The 21,354-nt window shown below is 47.3% G+C and overlaps 1 protein-coding gene across 1 annotated transcript in view; it reads right to left on the bottom strand.

Annotated features, from left to right (window-relative positions):
* PAPPA (pappalysin 1) overlaps positions 1–21,354 on the bottom strand; it is a 281,949-nt gene that overhangs the window by 219,760 nt on the left and 40,835 nt on the right. Inside the window, exon 3 of the mRNA XM_075560393.1 lies at positions 3,542–3,687. Coding sequence (XP_075416508.1) covers positions 3,542–3,687 — 146 coding nt within the window. The remainder of the gene's footprint in view (positions 1–3,541; positions 3,688–21,354) is intronic.

The following is a 21,354-nucleotide window of genomic DNA, read 5'->3' as shown; positions in this document are numbered from 1 at the left end:
TTTCTAGTTCTCAGGTCTTTCGGGTCTCTTGCTTTCTGATGGTCGGACCAGGGTGCAGCTGCCTTAGCCAGTTCCCTGCTTCAGTTGACAAGGCTTACTTCCTGTAAGACATCCCTGAGGAGAAGCCACATGGACCTACCCTGCTGCAGCCCTGGGTGCTGGCGCAGCCGTGTGGAGACCCCTGCCAGCGCTGAGATGCTTACACCCTCACTGACTCAGCTTTCCTCCTGCATTTGGTGTCATAGTGTGTGTTTTGTGAGATGGAGGAGGACTTTGTGGATTGGTGTCGGACATATGAGGTAATGTTGGACTTGTGGGCTTGGGCAGCACTGGGTTGGGAAGTTTTTTTGATGCGCGCCTAACCTTTATATAAAACTCTCTCTTAATCATGAGTTTCTGTGGAATTGTTTTTCTAAAGTACCCAGACTAACACAGAGGGCTAAGGTATGGCCCACTCAAGACGTGGTCTTTTCCATCTCTTGCTATGCATGTGAAAATTGGATGTTGAACCAGGAAGAAGAATCAATGCATTTGAATTATGGTGTTGGCAAAGAAGGAAAACACAGTGGACTGTGAACAGATTCAACACATCTGTCTTGGAAGAAGTACAGCCAGAATGATCCTTAGAAGCAAAGATGGCAAGACTTTGTCTCACTACTTTGGACATGTTATCAGAAGAGAGTAGTCCCTTGGGAAGGACAACATGCTCAGTAATATACAAGGCCAGCAAAAAATGGGGAGGCCTTCAGGGAGATGGACTGATACAGTGGCTGCACCAATGGACTTCAAGAGAAGGATAATTTTGAGGACCAGGCAGTGTTTCCTTCCATTGTACTTTGGCCACTGTGTGTCAGAACTGACTTGACAAAATCTAACAACAACAACAACAACAAAGCATAGGACAGGGGTGAGCTTGGATAAAAAGGACTCGATCGAAGGACATTTGCTCCTCAATGGTCAGCTTGATACTTGATACTTCCAGGGGCCTATGAACTGTGGCATCAAAGGCCATCGGGGTCTTACCAAGAGGGGTGACCACTGCCATTAGCAAGGGAAAAAGATTGTCCAGGGATCCATATTCAATGAACTCTGCAATCCCAGCCCGTGCTTGATAATCATAACATGATTCAAGACTTGCCTCTGCTTCACCAGCTGTGTGACCATGGGCAAGTCACTCTGCTCCTTTGTATTTGCACTGTTTTCATGTTTGATAGCCAACGGCAGATCCCTGGCGCCAGAAACTTTTTGAGGACCAGAGGTGTGATTCCACAGAAGGCCAGTCCTTACACCTTGAGTAAGTCACTCTGATCTCAGTTTTCTCATTGCCATAATGGGCACACTCGGGGATCCTGAGAATCTCTTTCCTAGGTACTCTTATCGCGGTTGGGAGGAATCTAAATGATGTATTACTCAACCTCGGTGAGCTTCAAACCAAGCAACTTTGCTAGTATCACTTTGATACTCTGGTTCTCATGAAAGCGTTGAGGCATTTAGCTAGCAGGGGTGTGAGCCCCCACCGGCATTTCCAGGAATGATGATGGGACCCCAGATTTAATGTTGAGGATGGCCCTGTTCATTTTATCTCAGCACCTTCCCACTCGCCGTTTCTCACCGAGCCACAACACTGGGCCTGTGTCCTATTTCATTGCTTCTCTTAAAAGGTGAAAGAACATGCGACTGACGTGATCCAGAAATAACTATATGGACTTAAAGCTTTCCATATCTTGTGCCAGTCTCTGAAATTCACAAAATTACCCATGACTTTCCCTTAAGTTTAAGAAGAGCTGTCCTGGACACTGTAGAATTTCTGGTGCTGCCCACCAGATTCCAGCAGCATGCCCACATTTGTAGTTGCCCCAGAGGTCTCCAGACATTACAAAATAGCTCCTAACAGGGAAATTCTGTTGAAAACTACTACACATTTATTATCTCTATTCCTATTTATTCACACAGCCACACACATTCACATATTTGGTTTCATTCTCTTGAAAACAATTGGTGAATGAAAGAAGTATGGAGGAAAGTAAACATCATCACTTGAAACAAACTGGGAGACCCAGTGGCCCCCAGGATACCTCTAGCATTTCTATTTGTTGAGCCCTAACAGCTCAGCTGTTAAGTGCTGGACTGCAAACTGGGAGGTTGGCTGTTCAAACCACCAGCCACTTCTTGGGAGAAAGATGAGGCTATCAGCTTTGGAAATCCTATAGAGGGTCGCTATGAGTTGGAATCAATGCTATGGCAAAGGGCAACATTCCCAGATGTAGATGTTCATGGGGTCATAGCTATTTATTATCATAAAAATTGGCAACGCTCCACCAAGGGCAGCCTGGTTAAATAAATGACAGTTTCCTCACTCAACCGAATATTATGGAATCGTGAACTGGCTGCTCTTTAGAGATGCAAATAACCCAGAGGAAGAAGCTGTTGGATAAAGCCCTTTCCTTCTCCAGGCCTCCGTGTTTCGCCATCGGTTGGACAGCATTCATGATACTTTATTTTTCCTTCTGAGCATTTCTTTGTAGTCCAATGAGATAAGGTATGCTCAACAACTTTGTCAGTTTAAATGTAATAACTGGATTGCTTGCCACCGCCACCACCATCACCATCACCATCACCACCACCACCGCCGCCGCCACCACCACCATCACCATCACCACCACCGCCGCCGCCGCCGCCGCCACCACCACCATCACCATCATCATGATGAGGATGATCAAGTAAATGTATTACTTTCTGTTTCTCTGTTATAATGTTCGGTGCAAAACATTAGCTGGGACATATGACAAAACTAGCTGTAACGTGGAAAAATGTAGATAGCATTAAGGGACCAAAGAACGCACAATGGTATCTATGTTATGATTTTAAATATACACAAGTAAAAATAAAGTGCATGCTTACATATAGATAATTGCTGGAAGAAAGCATGGGGAGGGGGTATCGATAATTAAAGAACTTTAGTGTTTGGTTCAGAAAGCGTTGTCATTTCTAACTTTGGGTGATAACTATATTTTGTTTATGGGTATGCATAATTTCAAAGTATAAAAAATTCCTAGTGTTGTGGGTGGGTGGAACATCGAAGAACAAAGAGTTCTTATAAACTCATTTCTCTTGTCTCTTTGGTGTCTTTCAAGACAATGCATGACTGGTTAGGCCAGCTCAATGTGGCCGCGAGGCTGAGAAGATATTTGCATAAACAGAGGCAGGGGGACAAGGAGGAAGTAATCGACAAAGTCAGAGACTCTCATTCCAGTCAATGTTCTTCCATTTCCATTGCGTGTGCCCTTGGATAAAGCCCTTTCTTTCTCTGGGCCTCAGTTTCCCCTTTGGTTAGGCAGCACTAGTGATTAGGAATTTTTCTTTCTGAGCATTTCTTGGTGGTCAGCATGACATAAGGAAGGCTCAGGAGTTTTATACATTTTAAAGTAATAACTGGATTGCTTGGCATCACTACCACCTCCACCACCATCATAATCATGACAAAGGTATTCATAACTACTTTTACTCCAATTTTCCACCTGAAGAAGTCTCTAAGACTCACCTAAATGCATTAGGGCTTCCTTGTCCCATGGCCACGTTGCTACTCCTGCCAATGCCTCTTCTGAGGAGTTTGCAAAGAAAATGTTGAGGTGTGTCGATCCATCCAATCGAAGAATGTTCTTCAGTTCATTAACATCCAAGTAGGCCCTGAAATAGAAAAGGAACCTTTCCATGACAGCTGTACAAGAAAGCTAACATTTAAACTCAGGTACAAACGAGATAAGGAAGACCCATTAGGTAGCAGGTATAAAATATCATCCTATCTGTCCATTTCCTCCAAGAATTAACTTTGGACCTAAATGTAACTCATATGAGTACCCACATTCCTAAGGTACGCACTACATCATCTAAGGACAGAGCCACAGAATGAGGGAAAAGGTGAAGAACCAGGCACTAGAAGAGAACATGTTTGCTTCAGTCTGCCTCTTCACTCATTCCCTCTGGACCTTGGGCCATTTATTTGGCCAATATGTGGTTTGCATTAGGAGGCCTCCTTTGCACCGACCTTGGAAGGAGGCCTGATTTGCACATTTTCAAGAGGAGCCGTGTGCTTTCATGATGGGCTAGATAGCCCAAAGTGGCAGAGCTGACGTTCAAGGTCAATTCTGCCTAGCTCAAAACCTGTGTCATTTTCACTGGGGCATCATGCTATTTCCATGGATGCTTCTACCTTCTCTAGGCCTCTATTTCTTTATGAGGGGAGTGATTATGATCTGGGGTCATTGCTGTCCTGGATGGACATAGCTGGAAAGTGGATGAAACTTCAATGCTGGGACCAGCAATGCTTTCATACAAGGCAGAGATGTCATTTGGAGAGCAAAAGAGATGGTCTGTGTTTAAAGAATGACATAGCAGCTGTGGTACTCAATGAAGACCAACTCCTCCCTTATGGATTGCAGGCTCTCCCATCAGAACAGAAACTCTAAATATGATGGACTACCTTCTGCTTTGGACCAGTCACAGGTTTATTATCCAATGTGTCATTTTCTAAATGGAGAGGGATATTTGCTTTCACCGTGGGCTTCCTTCAGCCCACATTTTGTGTCTGCCATGGTGTATTTAAGACATCTTCGTGAGCAGCTATTCATCGTTCTTGGGTACAGAAATTAATGAAGTTCACTTAGTGAATAAAAGGGAAAACATAAATAAAAAGGCAAGTCAGCAGCTTGATGGAGTAGATGAGAGACATCGACCTGGACAATGATAACTGATGCTTGTTGGGCCCATTCATGCGGCCAGATTTTACCTGCATTATCGTGTTTCAACCTCCTCAAAGTGATTCAAATGGTCGAGGAACTTGGCTACTGAATAAAAGGCCAGAAGATCAAACTCACCTAGTGGCATCACTGTCATAAGACCTAGAGATCTGTTTCCATAAACATCACAGCCAGGAACACACCACTGGGCAATTATACTTTCATCACACAATTCTTTTTTTGTGTGTGTGTTTTCTTTCTTTCTGTTTTAAAACATTTTATTAGGGACTCATACAACTCTAATCACAATCCATACATATACATGCATCAACTGTATAAAGCACATCCATACATTCCTTTCCCTAATCATTTTCAAAGCATTTGCTCTCCACTTAAGCCCTTTGCATCAAGTCCTCTTTTTTTTTTTTTATCACAATTGACTCGACCCAACCCAAGAACAACCACCTTCTTAATAGCGCTGTATTGTTGCTGGTATTTTCAGTGGCCCCCGACTCAGTGATCCCGAGTCTATCTGAACAAAGCGCGACCGGATCCGCATTTCCCAGGGAAGGAACCAGAGGCTTAAAGAACCTTCTGATCTTGCACACAGTTGGTTGGCAGTAGCTTCGTTTTTCCTGAAGTTGTCTCTGTGATGGAGGGGGTGCTCACACGGGGCCTGAACAAGGACACATTAATAAGAACCCCCTTCATTTTTCTCTCTAGGAAGAATAGCAGGGCTTCCCTATGCTTGCAAGAGCCGTCCAAGCTCTCCTGCCCAGTCTGCATTCATCTCCCCTGCTCTGTCTCCTGGACTTCCTGCTGGGTGCTGGGAAGACTGCTGCCCCCACCATGCCGGATCTCCTCTCTGTTGCCTGTGATCCTGCTGTTCTTCCCTCCCTCCCTCCCTCCCTCCCTCCCTCCCTTCCTTCCTTCCTTCCTTCCTTCCTTCCTTCCTTCCTTCCTTCCTTCCTTCCTTCCTTCCTTCCTTTCTGGAACTCTGCTCTCATTCTGTCTATCTGATGAAGAACCCCAAAGCCATCTGGTATCACTCGTCTGGGAAGACATCCCCGCTTCCCTCGCCACTTAAGGTACAGGCCCCCCTGGCACCTCTCCACTGGTCCACCCACCACGAGTACTCCTGCTCACACTATATTCTGAGCAATCACCTTGCCCATCTTTCAGATCCCAGTCACATTCATAAGCAGGACACCACCCGGGCCTCCAATCTTGCCTATCTTCATCTGCCATACTGCTCGAGCAAGTCTCTTCTGTCACACGGGGTCACTAGGAATTAAACTTGACCGGATGGCCCCAAATAACCGCATCCACGCCATGCTCAGAACAATGCCTGCCATGTCGAAAATCTTTAGTAGATGTTGACAACCGGTTGTCCACAAGTTGCTTCTGGCTCTTGGGGACGGCCTGTGGGCCAGAACAGAGTGCTCCCCAGGGCTCTCGAGGACTGATCTTTCAGAAGGAGGCGGACACATCTCTCTTGTGCGGTGCCTCTGGGCCACTTCAAATGTCTAGCTCTGCGGTTAGCAGCAAAGCGCTCGCCCCTTTGCATCAGCCATCGACTCGTCCCGTCTGCTCAGCTAGTCCTTTTATTTATCCTCCTCGTTCTGAGGCTCCGAGCTCGCGCTCCCAGTAACAGGGCCAACTGCAAACCTGGATGTCTTCAACTCTTCCTCTGACCTCACCCTTATTTTCAGGCTCATCTCGGGCCTCAGAGTAAAGGAAAACACTGTGTGGGAGGAGAATGAAAACACGGAGGAGCGAAGATGTTCTTGGATCAGCACTTTCACATTCTTTGCTAGTTTCTAATTGATTTGTCCATTTCCATCCCGAGAGCGTGCTCTCGGCACAGAAAACCCATGTCATTAGAGAAATCACCTCTCTGTCCCATTCCTCTGGGAATGAGAGGACGAGATGGGTGAGGAGGGGTGGGGGAGTCATTTTAATTGGATGTTTATTCAGTTGTAATTGCAACAGCCAATCTTTCAGGGAGTGGAATTCCTTCTGGCCCAGAGCAGAGCCATAGGATGCTGGAGCTGCTCCCTGGCTTGTAAGTGGTGGCAGTGGTGGCTTTTTCCTGTTTTTTCTTTCCTACTTTGGGAAGCCTCTGCTTCTCAAAGGGAATCCAGGGCAGCTGGCCAGGCCTCTGGCCCCAGTGCCCTCTCCCCTCCCCCTCTCTCTTGAGGAGGACCTACCTGGAGAAAAACAGCTCACCAACACAATGCGGAGCTAGGTGTCTCCCTAAAGTAGTAGAGGAGGAACTTTGGGGACAGGAGTCCATGCGGCTCTCTTCCTCCCTCTCCCTGGCCCCTTAAGTTCATGTTAATTCTCTTCCGACAACGGCTGGAGCAGAAACCACGTTGGAATGACAAGGACAGTCCCTTAGAGACATGGAGAACTGATGCCGAGAGAAAAGGCCGTGCCAGGGCCACTGGGCTTCCTCTTTTGCAACATTGGCCGACTGGCCTGCATCTGCATCGTAAATTGATCAAATTTACCTGCAGAAGTCATAGCCCCTCGAGCACACAAATCAATACAATGCCAACACACCCCGTGTTTATGCGTTGGCGTGCCAGCACCAGCGGACTAGCACAGACAAGCCTGTGTCCGCCGGCCAGCTGCTTTCAAGCTCAGTCGCAGTTAGCTTACGGGGATCCGGGCAGGGTTCAAAGGGACCACCTAACAGAGTGCCAGCACAGGCTCAGACACTGGATCTCAAGAGCCTCCCCATCCCCTATCTCCCCTCCCTGTGCTGCACCTCCATTTTTTCCCTGCAGGGACCGATGGTGAACTGACCCTCTGCCTCTGTGGGGTTCCCTCCACCCCATATCACAGGGGCTTTTCCCCAACACCCAACATCTCCCCATTCCTGCCACCCCAATATTCAAGTTTTCAGGGTTTCCTCAGCCTCCGAATGTTTGATGTCCCCCGTCTGCACCCCATGTGCATATGGATGTCCATTCCATATGCACATCCAACTACATCTCTACTCCGCCTGACATTATCTCCTCCTGCATCTCAGCCTTAGAAAACGTCACGCTCCCTCCAAAGGCCAGCTGACCGCGTGGTCCACATCGGACCCGAATCACCTCACTTGTAAAGCGGAGATGAGGGTGTTCACCCTTCAGTGCTGGGGCCAGGGCTGGAGGTGGTGCCGATAACGTGCCTGGTGAGGGGGAGGCCCCCACTCACCAGCCGAGGACTTCGTTAGCACACGAATATTATTACAAGATAGCGGTGAGCAGCACCAACACCACCGTGGTCTTTTCTCACTGAACATGATTTCTCCCGCCTATGTTACCGGCACTGCGGACGCATCTGCACTCCACACAGGCTCCTCGGAGGGAGATTCTAAGTCTTTATGATTTCCGTGTCTTCTAAGACTCCCCCACCCCCCACCCAAGGAAAAGAGCAAGCACTGACTGGCAGCTAGTGCTTGAGAGCACCTCTCTTGTTTCAACTCAAAGCAGGATGGGTTTACAGAGGAGGAAATCCAGGGCTCAAGGAAGTAAAATTATTTGCCTCAGATCACATAATGCACAAGACGCATAGAAAGGCCTAGCCTGTCTGTGCACGGCCGTCTTTTTGGTACCGATTCAGAAAGTCTCTTTCTTCCGGTGAACATAGTTCCCCACAGGGATACATAGTTAGGAAATATAGGAATGGGAAGGGCAGCAGCCCCCATACCTCCTGGATTGTATGTCCCGGTGTAGAACTGGGGCATACATGTCTGAATTCTTAAGGTTTCCCCTCTACTCGCTCTGCAGCCCAGGGCCCTCATCTGGTCAGTGAGCTTATGAACTAGATCAGGGTTTTCTATATCATGATTTACATGAAATCCACAGATGCAGAAGCATATTTAAAGGAGAAGCATGAACAAGCCAAATAGGTTTAGGACATGCGGGCTAAACAAGGTTAGACGGGTGCGTATATACATGCACAGAGATATATTTTTAATTGCCGAACAGGAGTTCAGCAGTTAGCATACAAATGTCTAACTAGGGTGACCCCAACCCTCCCTCCCCTCTGCCAAATATCAAATACCCAAATAAGCAACACCGTTAGGGAAATGGTGGGGTTGATTTCAACATTTCCTCCTAATTTAGATTCTTTCCCCGATCCTCCGCTCAAAAGAGGCATCTCAGGGTCCCCTTTTCTTTCTGCGAAACAAGAGCAGCACCTGAAAACCCGCGATGAAAGTTGCTGGTCTCCTGGAATGTCTGTTTCAGGGGGTCCAACTGCCGAGTGCCAAGGCGCCCCAACTTTACCCCATCTGCCAGCACTGCATTTCAAAGGTATGAGCGCAGTTCTGGAGGGAGATCAAAGCTCTTTCAACTCAACTGTCATTAGAATATTTTCTTTATGCATCTCCCTCGCTGGAGAGTGCCAACAACATACTTCCTAAATGCACCGGCCTGAGATGGTACAATCGGCGGTGAGCTGAATGAGAGGGCTGTCGGGGCCTGTTTTATTGAAAGAGAAGCAAAAGCAAACTACATTCATAATGCAAAACAACCACCACCACCATTCTCTTAAATGAAATCGCGGGGGGGGGGCGGGGGGGGAGTGTGGGAAGACTTGAGTGTCTTCAGCTCTCGAGGCTCACCAGAGTGACTGTCTCATTTGAAGGAAGGTGGATCAGGGGATTTCCACGGGGAGTTTGGGTCAACATCTTGACCAGTCACAGCCTCTAGTCCCATCGAAAGCAGACCAGTTTGAATGTGCCCCTCCCCTCGCCCCACCTCCCCCCCCCCCCCAATGCAGAAGTGATCTCTGTGAAGAACTCTGAGAGAGGCCATGGAAAGAAAGTCTTATTCCCTAAGCTCTTGATGGGAGGGGGCGTTTGTCTGAGCTGAACCCTGGTGAAGAGCAGGCCACTTGAAGGCTGGAGGATGCTGGAAGTTGTGTCAGGCTGAGGGTAACGTCAGCACAACACCATAGAAAAAGTAACATCTGAAGTGGGCGAAGGGCCAGGGCTCACCAACTCCTTCTTCCACCAAGTTGCCCTGCAACCGGGGTCATGCAATCCGTCTGTCTGGACCTCTACTGTCTCATCTGGAAAATGAGCGTGACATATAACCTGCAGAGGAGGATGCAGAGCTTCTAACAGTGATTGCTCAGGGCACCAAAAAGGTTTCTAAAATACATAATTCATTTGTTAGCTTGCTTGCGGAGTCAGGAGCAACTAGTTTTAGGTCTCAATATATATATCTTGAGCCCCAATTCCAACAGGGAATGCCTGATTCCTATCACTGGACATAACACCGAGCGTGTCCTGCTTCTTCAACCAACAGAGCAAGCCTTGGAGCATTGCCCATTTCCAAATTCTGATTTCAGCTTGTCACTCTAAAGGAGGCTCTCCAATCTCTGAACTACATACAACTCCATTTTCAGAAACACTAGACCATTTGAAAATAATTATCAAATATAAAGATCAAAGCCACTGAAGGCAAGTCATTAAGCGAGAAAAACCTCAGCATGTTTATTGCACTCAGAGCCCTCTTCCCAACAATACTCTTCCCTCCACTCTGTGATCAGTTCTAAAACCCGGATCTGGTACTTAAGCCGAAGGACCCAAGTGATCTGGATTTCATGCTCTTGCCTCGTTTCATCATAAGAAATACTTAGATCAGCCTCTCTTGTCCGTAAAAGGAGTCCCAGAAAAAGAAAAGTCTTCGGGGAGTTTGTGAATTTCCTGAAATCCTGAATTATTGGCTTCTAAAATAATAGCTATATATGGAAGTTTGGCTCACAGTCTAAAGAGATGTAACAGCACCAATTAAGAATCAACTGAAAATTTGAACTTTCTTTCATTCAACTAACTGGCCCCCGACAAATCATTCATTAATATTTTTCTTCTTTCATTTGTCAATATTTATAACAACTCTCCCACATGCCAGGCTTTAACATAGACCCTGGGGGAAATATGCAAAAGAAACAATTTCATTATCAAGGACTTCTCAGGTTTATGAAGAAAGAAAAGCAAGTAGTAAACCTTTGATATAATGTGATGATAATAATTATTCCAACTTGGCGACGGTTTATTACACAGCGACACTGATGAAGGACAGTAAAAATACCATCTCTTTAAATAGTTGCAAAAATATACAAGGAGGTATGCATGAGTATTCACAATTACACTTTGGCAAGGACCTGATACCCAGGCCACCCCAGCGTCGGTGTCAGAGGTGGGATAAAGGCCTTAATCTGTTCAATACTAGGACTCATAACCATTCATCTTGTCTTCTCATAGGATGCGCTATGATGGAAGGGATCCTAAATGTGATGGGAGCATAGGCCATGACTTTTATCCCGTTGGAAGTAGGTAAGGCATCACTGAGGTTTTTATAGGAAGAACACGTTTTGTTTGGGTATTGGACCAAGAGCAGGAGAAAGGAAAATGGCAGAAGCTCCAACAAACTCTCAAAGCTAAAATAATATGAGAAGAACAAGAAACCACAAGTATTTTGGTCCAGTGGCAGAGGTGGAAACAGGTGCGAACCTTCACTAAGTGAGGCTAGAGCAGTCATTCAGCCACATCGGGAAGGGTTTTTTATAACAAGTTTGGGGAAAACAAACAGTATCCCGAAAGCTCTAAGCAGAAGCTCGCTGGTTTTAGAGAGGAAAACAAAGTTATGACACGCGTTCGAAACAAAGCAAAACAAAAAGTCTAGTGTGGGAGACTTTGGAAGGTGGACTAAAGAAGAAAAAAGGAAGGAAAAGGTAGCGACAGTGGCTTGCAGAACACAGAGTACAGATGAAAATATCTAGGTAGCAAAACTCAGGTGTGGAGTACAATTTGATGCTGAGTGGAGGTGTACACCAGAGGAGCTGAAATGATGGATCTGGATTCTGAACAGGGTTATTGTAGAATTTACTCTAGCTGGGGATGTTAGACTTTGGTCTTCTTTATGAAGTTCCTAAACCCTAGGCCCAGAAAAAAACAAAAAAGTCTCCCTGGGTTGGGTCCTGCAGTGGGCCTAGAAGATTAACCTCCAGGAAAGACGCTGGCCGCAAGTTCTCTGGGGGATAGGAGGTAATGCTGGCCCAATTTTGGGACCAGGAGACAGAAGTGACTGCAGACCCTAGGGGTTTGGATCAGAGGACAAGACATTGCTTTGAAGGGGCAGAGTGGACCAGTAGAAAAGGTGTCACACATTTGGTTATCTATTTTTAATCAAAGTAGAAGTGAGTGCCAACATTTAATTTTAATGAATAAACAAGCCATTCAAAGGGAAGGGCCTAACACCACTTAGTACATCCCGCAGATCATAAAATTAAAGATACTTCAGTAAAGGAAAGAATCAATTCATTTCAATCTAAGGCATACTACTTTAAAATGAACAAATTTTACTTTAGTAATCACCCCGTTCTCTGCTTCCATTTTCTCATTTGCCTTCATGAAAAAGGCTTTTAGACATTGCTGGGTAGCAGACGAACTGTCAGGTCATGTGGTCTCTGGCAAGTTCAGCTGCATCCACTTGGTTAACAGGACATCTTCCAGCACTGCATATGTCTATGTCTATGTCACATACCTGTTTCCTCTGTTCCTTTAGCACTCTGGGATTCTCCGTAGTAAGTGTTCCTTATCTTTCTGTCTGAAATATCCAGAGGGCAGAATCATACCTATTTTATGTACTATTTATTGTTGCGCCATTAGCAATGAGCACATAGTAGGTGCACACACAGAGAGATCTGGATAAACAAGTGCCTCTCCAAGACCTCCCCTCAGTTTGTGTAGCCCCAGGGATTCAGAGTTGGCTGATTCTCGGGGCAGCCTGTCAGATGTGTGGAATCCCTTGCTAAAGACGAAATGTGGGGGAGGGAGCACACCCATAAGTCCCAGGGCAGGGATGAGACAATCTCATGTCAAACGCCCGCGCTCAGAGCTAATCCATGCAGTTCCAAGGCCCAACGCTTTCTCTTCCTGCCACCTCACTTCCTTCTTGGAAAATCAAAACCACAACTGCCACACAATACAACCGACCACATTGAGCAGAATATACACAACTCAATGACAGCCCTGTGGTTTGTCTCACCCTGGAAGCACAAATACATATAGATAAAGCACATCTCTCTTGTAGCTTGTAGGAGCCACAGCGTTCTAGGTAGAACTGTATGTCAACAACCTGTGTGGTTTAACTCTATTGTGTGTATGTGTTTTATAGCTATATAAACCATACAGCTGATGTGAACACCAGCTGAATAATGATAAGGTTGGTAAGGAATAATCAAGCTTCACAATTCATGGGTCAGATGGTATTGCCTGGATTTTAGTTTGATAGTCACTGAACCTTGGGCAAATATTAGACTTATCCAAAGGAAGACTGTACCATTGATACAGCATTAATAGACATCTCTAGATGACCTTGACTGAGGCCAGTCACTTCTCCCAGGTTTTGTCTCTTCTGAGGTTAAAAAAGAAGCAGCTCTCAAAGAGTCATGCGACAATTCGAGAGTTCATGGATGGAGAAAGTGTGCTGGAAAGCATGACATCGTTTCTCGGGCTGCGAAAGTAGAATTAAATACAAATTGATTTTTGGAAAGATGATGCCACATTCAGGGCCGCAGCCATGCCGACCGCCCAAGGGCAGGGCACCACCTCTGGGCCGTGGTGGAGACTGAGTAATGGAAGATCGCTTGGACTTGTTATCGAGCATACCATGTCTCCCCTGTTTCTCCAATCACATCATGCCCAATTAGGGAAAGTACCCAGTACATTCCTTGGAGGCAAAGACTGTCTCTTATTTCTCTGGTGTCCTCAGTCAGTGCCAGGGCATGGCATTATTTATAATATTTAAATACTAAGTCCTCCATCCATCTTTCAGCCCGAGAGGCAGCAAGCCTGATATGAGAGTTACAGTACCTGATTTGAGAATGTCGGTGTAGGAACAAAACCTAGATTTGTTCCATTTGACATCTGGAGGCGCGAGAAGTGAACTTGCCTCACATCAACCACGCGGTGACTGTCAGAACCTAGTGGTCTGCCAAGCCACATGCACATTGTGGGATCAGTTGGTTTGTTTTCCCTCTTTTCCTATGGATCGGCCCAAGAAAGGGCTCTCTCGCCGATGCCAGTCTCTCCCCCACCCTCCCCCTGCTTAGACACCCCAGGCTTCTCTGGACGTGTACTCACCACTGGCTTCGGTAGCTAGAAAAATACTTCAGTAGTCAGAAGTCTAGCCCACGGCTAGGAGCTACACAGCTGTTTGTCTGAATGGACAAAGGGCTGGAAGACAAAGATCAGTGGCCACCCTACGCCAGCAGAGCACCCCAAACAGCCTAGACCCTGACAAAGGGAATGAAGGAGAACCAGAGGCAGAAAGAGAAAGACAGGGAATGCCCCTCAAAAAAAATACATAATAAGGAAGCTGTTAGACTTCTGCAAACACAGCTGTGAGCAGTATGTACTTTATCCACACACTGGTTTTGTGGTTACAGGGAGTGAGCATGGAGGTGTGGAGGTTCCCTATGCAAAGGTGGAAAACTACCCAGCTGTGAGTTTGCTGGTACGAGCCGAGCGGTCCTCAAATCGGGGAACTATAGTTTACTCAAACAAAATGTACTGTTTGCAGACTATTCGATCCTTGCTGCCCCCTCACTCCCCAGCCCCCTTTTGTCTCCTAACCTGGAAGGACATCTGACCAAGCGCCAAGGCTGTCATGAGGGGTCAGTGACACCAGTGGACGGAGAGAGAAAAACAAGAGTGCTGAATAGGCCAAACCCACTGGTGGAAAATCCCACTGCCACCTGTTGGGGCCCTGGGGAATACTCAACTAGAAAAAGCATGAGGGAGTCCGTCCCTAAGATCCTAGTACTCTGGACAGTGGGCTCTCTCGGGGAGCCCCACAAAGGGGCCCCAACTTCTATCTGTAGACACCAAACTGACAACGCCACGACAAGAATCCCGAGCCTGTGGTTGCATCACAATGCCTCTGAGCCTGCTCAGGGTGGCCCTGACCAGGCACGGCACAAGCCAGGATTCCATTTCCTTCTCGGGGACATATGTGACCCGAGCCAGCTCCAACCGAGGGTCCCAGACATGTCCTCACTTTTCAGTGGACTCACATAAACCTAGCGTGTCCCCTCGTGCTATTTATCTCCAGGGAAGATGAAGAAATTAGCATTTAACAACGGCAGGTGTTCAGAATAAAAGGAGTCTTTTAATAAGTGGAGCCCGGGCAAGCCCACCTAACCGAGGGACCCTTGGTAGTCCAGAGGGATTGTGCAGTCCCTGCCATCCACTCCAGATCTGACGTTGCTGTGAGGTGCCTCGCAATGGGGAGGAGCTAGTGACCATGTCAGGTAAGCACTGGAGTGCTGACTACCAGGACGAAGTTTGAACCAACCAGCTGCTCTGCAGGGAACGATGAAGCCATCTGCCCCGGTTGTAACCGTGGGAAGCAGTTCAACTGTGCCCTCTGGGTCCGTCTGAGTCAGGATTGACTCCGTCACAATGGATGAATTAGGGCCGGAGAAGAAAAATGTGGCGGTCAGCTTCTTACCGATTCCAGTTTTGGAAACCCGGAGTCAATTGCACTCTGTCCTGTAGAGTCTTTACAGGACAACATGGTGTAGAAGGCAAACGAGTGTGGTTTAGTTAATGGTTGTAGGACCCAGGGGAGAGGATAGAAGATATCCCCGAGGTGGGAAACCCCAAACCATCAGTGTTTATCCGGCGTGTTCACTGTGCGCTAACGGGCCGAGCAGGCTTCCTCCCACTGAGCACCTCCCTCTAAAGCACCTGCTGCAGTAGCCTGTGCACAATCTTCTCTGACTTTTCCAAAGGGGCCAAAGGAAGAGATGCGGACAAGATCACACAACTGCTAAGTGACTTAAATGAATTAAGCTCACAATGTTTCCACGACTGGAATTCTTGTTTATTTACTGGACTGCCTGGACCCACCCTCTACACCCCACCCCCACTCCCACCCCAAACACACACACTGCTCCTGAGGGGTCATTATTCTGAGTCCCTTCTCAACCTCATCTCCAGGGGCCCAAGTTGTTCTCCTGTGCTTCCTTCTTTCCCAAGTTCAGCTCTCAAAGATCCATCTCCCATGTGCCTAAAGGTCCCCCATGGGACCTGGGAGGAAAGGTGAGTAGCTCTGTTAAAAAAAAAAAGCATGAAGGAAACATATGGAACATCGAGAGAAAATGATAGCACCTACACACGAGTCCCTGAAAATATGCATTCATGCATTTCTGGTCACTGCAGCAAGCGTGCAATAGTGGAATGGGGATGGTCAAAAAAAATCTAAAGACTTCAACTGAACTGCCACAGCACCCAGTAGGACCAATCCCACGGCCCCAGCACCCAGTAGGACCAATCCCAACGCTGCCTGGGTCTGTTCCGTGAGGCAATGTGTTTGCTCACACAGACACTTGGGTCATTTTCACAATAAACTAGTGTGCAAACTCAATTGAGTTTGAGGTAAGTTATGCGGACTCTATTTAAAAATACTGACTCTGTGGCCAGTCCTGAAAGAAAAGAAAAGACTTTGTATTTTAAGAATGAAAGCAATCTGGGCCAATGCCTGCCTTTTGTACAATGCTGTTTCACCAGGGCTGTTTTGGGAGCGGCAAGGCAGGCATTTGTGGCAAACCAATGCTGACGGAGAGCAAGGGGTATTGGTGGGCCATGAGAGAAGGGGGCCAAGCTTTCCCCAGCACCTACTCGGTGCCAGGCACTCTAATAGGTGTTTCACGCAGATTACTCCATTGCAGTTTCATGACATGCCACAGGCAGGCTGTTATCACCCACTTTTCACAGACAGGAGAAACTGGAGACTCCTGTTGAGAAGACTGCCAAGGTCAGACAGCTCGCGTGAACAGTGGAGCCAAGATTCAAACCCTGGTCAGTCTCCAACGCGCATACCTTTCCCACTACACCAGACCTGCCTCCTGTTATTGCTTTAATGACTATTAGTCACGTTAAATAAACACTGATATTCTCACTGTAAAATTCCACGCAATCTCTTTTACATGGTTGCTGGAAAAGAAAGAACAAAAATTACCCGAAAAATAACAGGACTTCCTTTCATCTGAAGCTGGTCAGTTCTTCCCAGAACTCTTTCTGAGATGTTATTGGATGTGACCCTCGTGGCAGTCGTGGGAGGGAGGACGTCAGATACTGTTCCTGCTCCCTTTCCAGAGATGTGGAAATGGAAGCACAGACAGCTGAGGAGACTTGGGCAAGAAGCTGCAGAGTCAGGCCTAGAATCCCAGCCCCTGGACTTTCTTTCTTCCTTTACTTCTGGTAAATAGATATGTAATGCATCATTTACCTTTTTTCACATTCTCCCTCTCATTACTCATTGGCATGATGATATTAGGGACATGGCCCATGATCCCATCACCCTTAGCTGAAGCTGGGTCCTCGAATAAGGAGCCCGCCCTCCTTCCACCCCCTCCACACATGTAAAATGATGAGGCTGTCTGCTCCCATAAAGATGGACAGCCCCAGAAACCCCATGCAGGCTAGCTATGAGTGGGAGGGCAGTGGGTTTGGCTTGAGCTCGTGCCCACCATTTCTCCAGGGAGGATTGTGTGGTGCTGTTGGGCTGAACAGGCTCCAGCACAGTTTAAAGACCGTGATGAACTAGGAGGGGAAGTCTGGTGATCCATTTCAGCCAATCAGCCAAGGGAGACACTAACTGATAGTAGTGGTCTGATCTGCAAACGATCACAGGGACAGGGCCCGAATGGGTAGTGCGGTACCACGTTGGGCAAGGGGGACATCATGAGTTGGAAACTGACTCCATAATAGTGAACCATGAGTCGTCATCCCAAGTGGATTCACCTCTTTCTCACCCTGCCCTCCCCCCCTAACACGTCTCCACCTCCAGTCCCTGGACTCCTTTCACACCATCAATCTCATCAGCCCCCCGAACCCTTTTCTATCGTTACGCATTCCAGACAGAAATGGTGTGTCTCCTCCAAACCACAGCGACCCTGACTTTTCTGAGAGCTCGGCTGAGCTTTCTACAGTTTCCATGGTCCATTGGGAAATTACCCATCTGGCTCATGGCCTCTTCTTGAAAAGTGATAGTACTGTGTCAATAAACTTCAAAATACAAACATCAGAGATTATAACTTGAATCTCTACAAGCATTTAGCACAAATATATAGCAAAAGATAGATGATGGGTAACAACATGACCATATTGGCTTGCAACTTTTTCAAATGCCCAATTTCCAGCTTCTATGCTGGGTAAAGGAGCCCTGGTAGGGTGGTGGGTGATGCACTGACTGCTCAAAACAAAGCCATCCGTTCAAAATGAGCCCCTGCTCCTCACAAGAAAGACGGGTCTTTCTGCTTCCATAAAGAGGTATAGCCCAGAAATCCACGGGGCAGTTCTGTCCTGTTCTGTCACTATTATTTGGCATCAACTTGATGGCAGTGAGCGGGTTGGTGATTGGTAAAACAAGGAACACCTTGGGAATGGCGGGTTATGACCCGGGCTGCTAAGCAGTCAGCAGTTCACACCCACTGGTTGCTCCACTGCAGCAGGAGCAAGCGATCTGCTTCCATAAAGATGTGCAACCTCAGAAACCCTAAGAAGCAGTGCTACTCTGTCCTGCATAGCGTTGCTGTGTTAGAATCCACTCAATGGCCATGGGTTTTCTTTCTGTTTTATGTGCTTGGTCCAAACAAAGAAGAGAAAGCCCCTCCACGAGGTGGATTGACATAGTGGCTACAACAAAAGATTCAAACATAGCAACACTCGTGAGCACAGCAGAGGCTCAGGCAGTATTTTATTCTGGAAGTTGGAACTAACTCATTGGCACCTGGCAACACCGCCGCCGCCACCACCAAGGCATCCAGGCAATGCCGAAGGGTAGGAGTAGCCTAGAACTAGAGGAGTTCCCGGTCTCCTCTCAGCCCCATTTTCATTACGACCTGAGTCAGTGGCTCCCCTTCCCTTGGAGCTTAGTTTCCTCATCTGTGGCAACTGGGGCTGGACTAACCGACCCCTCCTTTTCAATTGAACAATTCATAATACCGTGCGTCTTTTGCAGACTTAGAAGAAACCAGGGGATTAGGAAGCAAGCACACATGTCATGAGGTCATCCCCAAATAAGTAGGGAATCCCAATGAATGAAGAGAAACTCTTTAATGGCCCGAAGAGTTAGTTTTCCAGCAGAGGGATCAAGTTTCATTTAGAGCCATCTCCCCTCACCAGCCACCCCACTCTCTCATCCCCCACCCTCCAAAACAACTTCCAGTAGGTTAACTTGGATCGACAATATTGGTTTGGCTTCAGGGGAATCCCTTGTTCCATTAGAAACAAGTTACAAAAAGAAAACATCTTCCTATGATAAGAAGTATGTTGAGGAAGTATCTCCACCCTACCTGCCCCCCACCCACCCATCCACTCTAATTGATATGAATAGATACTTGGGGGCAAAGGTGAAGTTCACTCAACAATGTCAGAACGCATCATTTGGAGAAGTATCCAAGCAGGAGCTTGGTGAGTTGAGACAACATCCTTTCACAGTGGGTGATTCAGAGGTTCGCGGGTACCCATATATCCCGAACGCTTCTATTTACATTCAGATGTCCCTCTTTATTTATACACCAGCATGAGAAACACCTTTAACTTATACGTGGGTATAACGAGTGGCTGCAACTGAAGTTCTGGCTTTCTGACTCATCCCCATCTTCCCAGGGAATGACTAAAGGTCCCTGGAACATCTTTTCTAACTAGTCAGCCGTATAGAATTTCCTGCCAGGCCAGACTGCTCTGCCCGGGTGGCACTATGGGTCTTTCTTCCTCACCAGAGATTTCAAGAACATACGGACTTGTTTGTTCTGCCCACCAGATAGTGAGTTCCAAAGGGCACAAGAGGGAGGGTGCAACAAGTATTTATTGAGGGAAAGAAAGAAAAATATGAGTGAGGGGGAGGAGGAGAAAAACAAGGGAGAAAAGGAAGAATGGAAGAAGAGAAATGTAGCCCTACCTTAGAGTCTTCCAGAAGCCAAGTTGAGTCCCGCTCATTTGAATCTCAGTCATTGAGCAGTTCCTGATTCCCTGCGCATGGTCTGCCCTCACCATCTCACTCCCGATGCTGCTGTTGCACAGTCTGCTTGGGATGGCTTTCTCTGTGTTCTAGGCAAGTCCTGTTTTCCCCTCCAGACCCACTCTTTAGCTCCCTCATCCTGCTCTGCGCTGGAGGAGGAGGCTGCCATAGGTTGCTGCGCCATCCAGTTTGGTTCATCCTATTGGAAACACTGGCAGGATATCAGAGGCAGCGGGAGTGATAACATGGGATTCACTCTCTTGGCTGTAGGCTGGCTGCACTCCTCTAATGCGAGTCAGAGTTCCTGCCAGCAAACCCTCTCTACACAACCCCTCTCAGTGGATTCCAGAACCATTCCCTCTTATCTTTACCAGTCCAGGAGCTCCATGGCTCTTCACTGTTGCTGACCCTGGGGTAGAATATCACCTGGCTAGCTGCCCTGAACCTCGCTACTCCATTGTAAAGAGACCCTGCTTAAACTTTCAGTGCTTCCGTTTGAACCTGCCATCGGTTTCCTGCCAGAGCCCTCACTGATCCAGCCTGCCACCCCATCTCCCAACATGTCTAACTCAATCGTATCTCCTCAGGGAGACTTGACTTCATTTCTCCTATCCTCTCCCACCCTGAGCCTCGAAAACCACAGACCAAAGTTTCCCATGTGCTTCCCCCATGAAAGTGGAAGTCCCTCCACAGCAGTCCCTCCAGCTGCAGCCCTCTCAGTGCATAGCAGAAAAACGAGCAGGTGCACAATACATCCTTCTTGACCTAAGTAGCCACACATATACCCAAAATTACCTAGAATAAGCCATCAGCAAAAAGTTAAGCTGAGCAATTTTCATCCTCAAAGGTATCAACATTACCTTTGATATCAATGCTATAGTCTCTGCTACAGTCTCCCTGCCATTGCCATCAGTGCTGGCTTGTATGCTTCAGGTGACAGGGAGCTCACTCACGCTCAAGGAAGCTCTCCTCTGAGAGAACAATCCTGACTGGACAGTAGAGAACCTCTTACTCAACTCAATGCTGCTTCTGTAATTACTCTGGTCCTTGCTGGGACAGTGACTTGAAAAGAATGGCCATGAGGATTCTCTTGTTTAGGCCAAACACCTTCAGGTGGTCCCCTCACACCCTTGTCTCCTTCTCTGTGTGCCTTCTGAGTGGGCCACATCCTTTTATTTCTTTTTAATAATAGGAAGACCTACTGCCAATGTAGCATTAATAGTTCTGAAGCAGCTCATGGAAACCCGACTATTAACCACTTCTCTTCCAAAATCGGTCACTCAACACTTGGTGATCCCGACCTCCTGAGAATAGTTCAGAAGGAGGCATCAGGAGGAGAAGATGCAAGAGGACAGGTGTCTGTGGCTGAGAGCCCCAGGGCAGCGGTGGGAAGCGGTTTTATGTAGCAGACTGGGTTCACAAACCCAGAGGCCCCTCCTCACTTGAGACCAGAGTCTGTGAAGCTGTTTCTAGATAGGACAATTAACACTCTTTGGAGACTTTCTGCAAGCCTTGTGCTGAGATTGGATAGGTTCTTGTAGAACATGCACCCCTGAGAATATAGGCTAAGAGGTGCAAGA

This window comes from Tenrec ecaudatus, chromosome 10, assembly GCF_050624435.1.
Source record: "Tenrec ecaudatus isolate mTenEca1 chromosome 10, mTenEca1.hap1, whole genome shotgun sequence".
Lineage (NCBI taxonomy): Eukaryota > Metazoa > Chordata > Mammalia > Afrosoricida > Tenrecidae > Tenrec > Tenrec ecaudatus.
The sequence above is the reverse complement of the archived record's forward strand: the minus strand, read 5'-3'. Positions and strand labels throughout refer to the sequence as shown.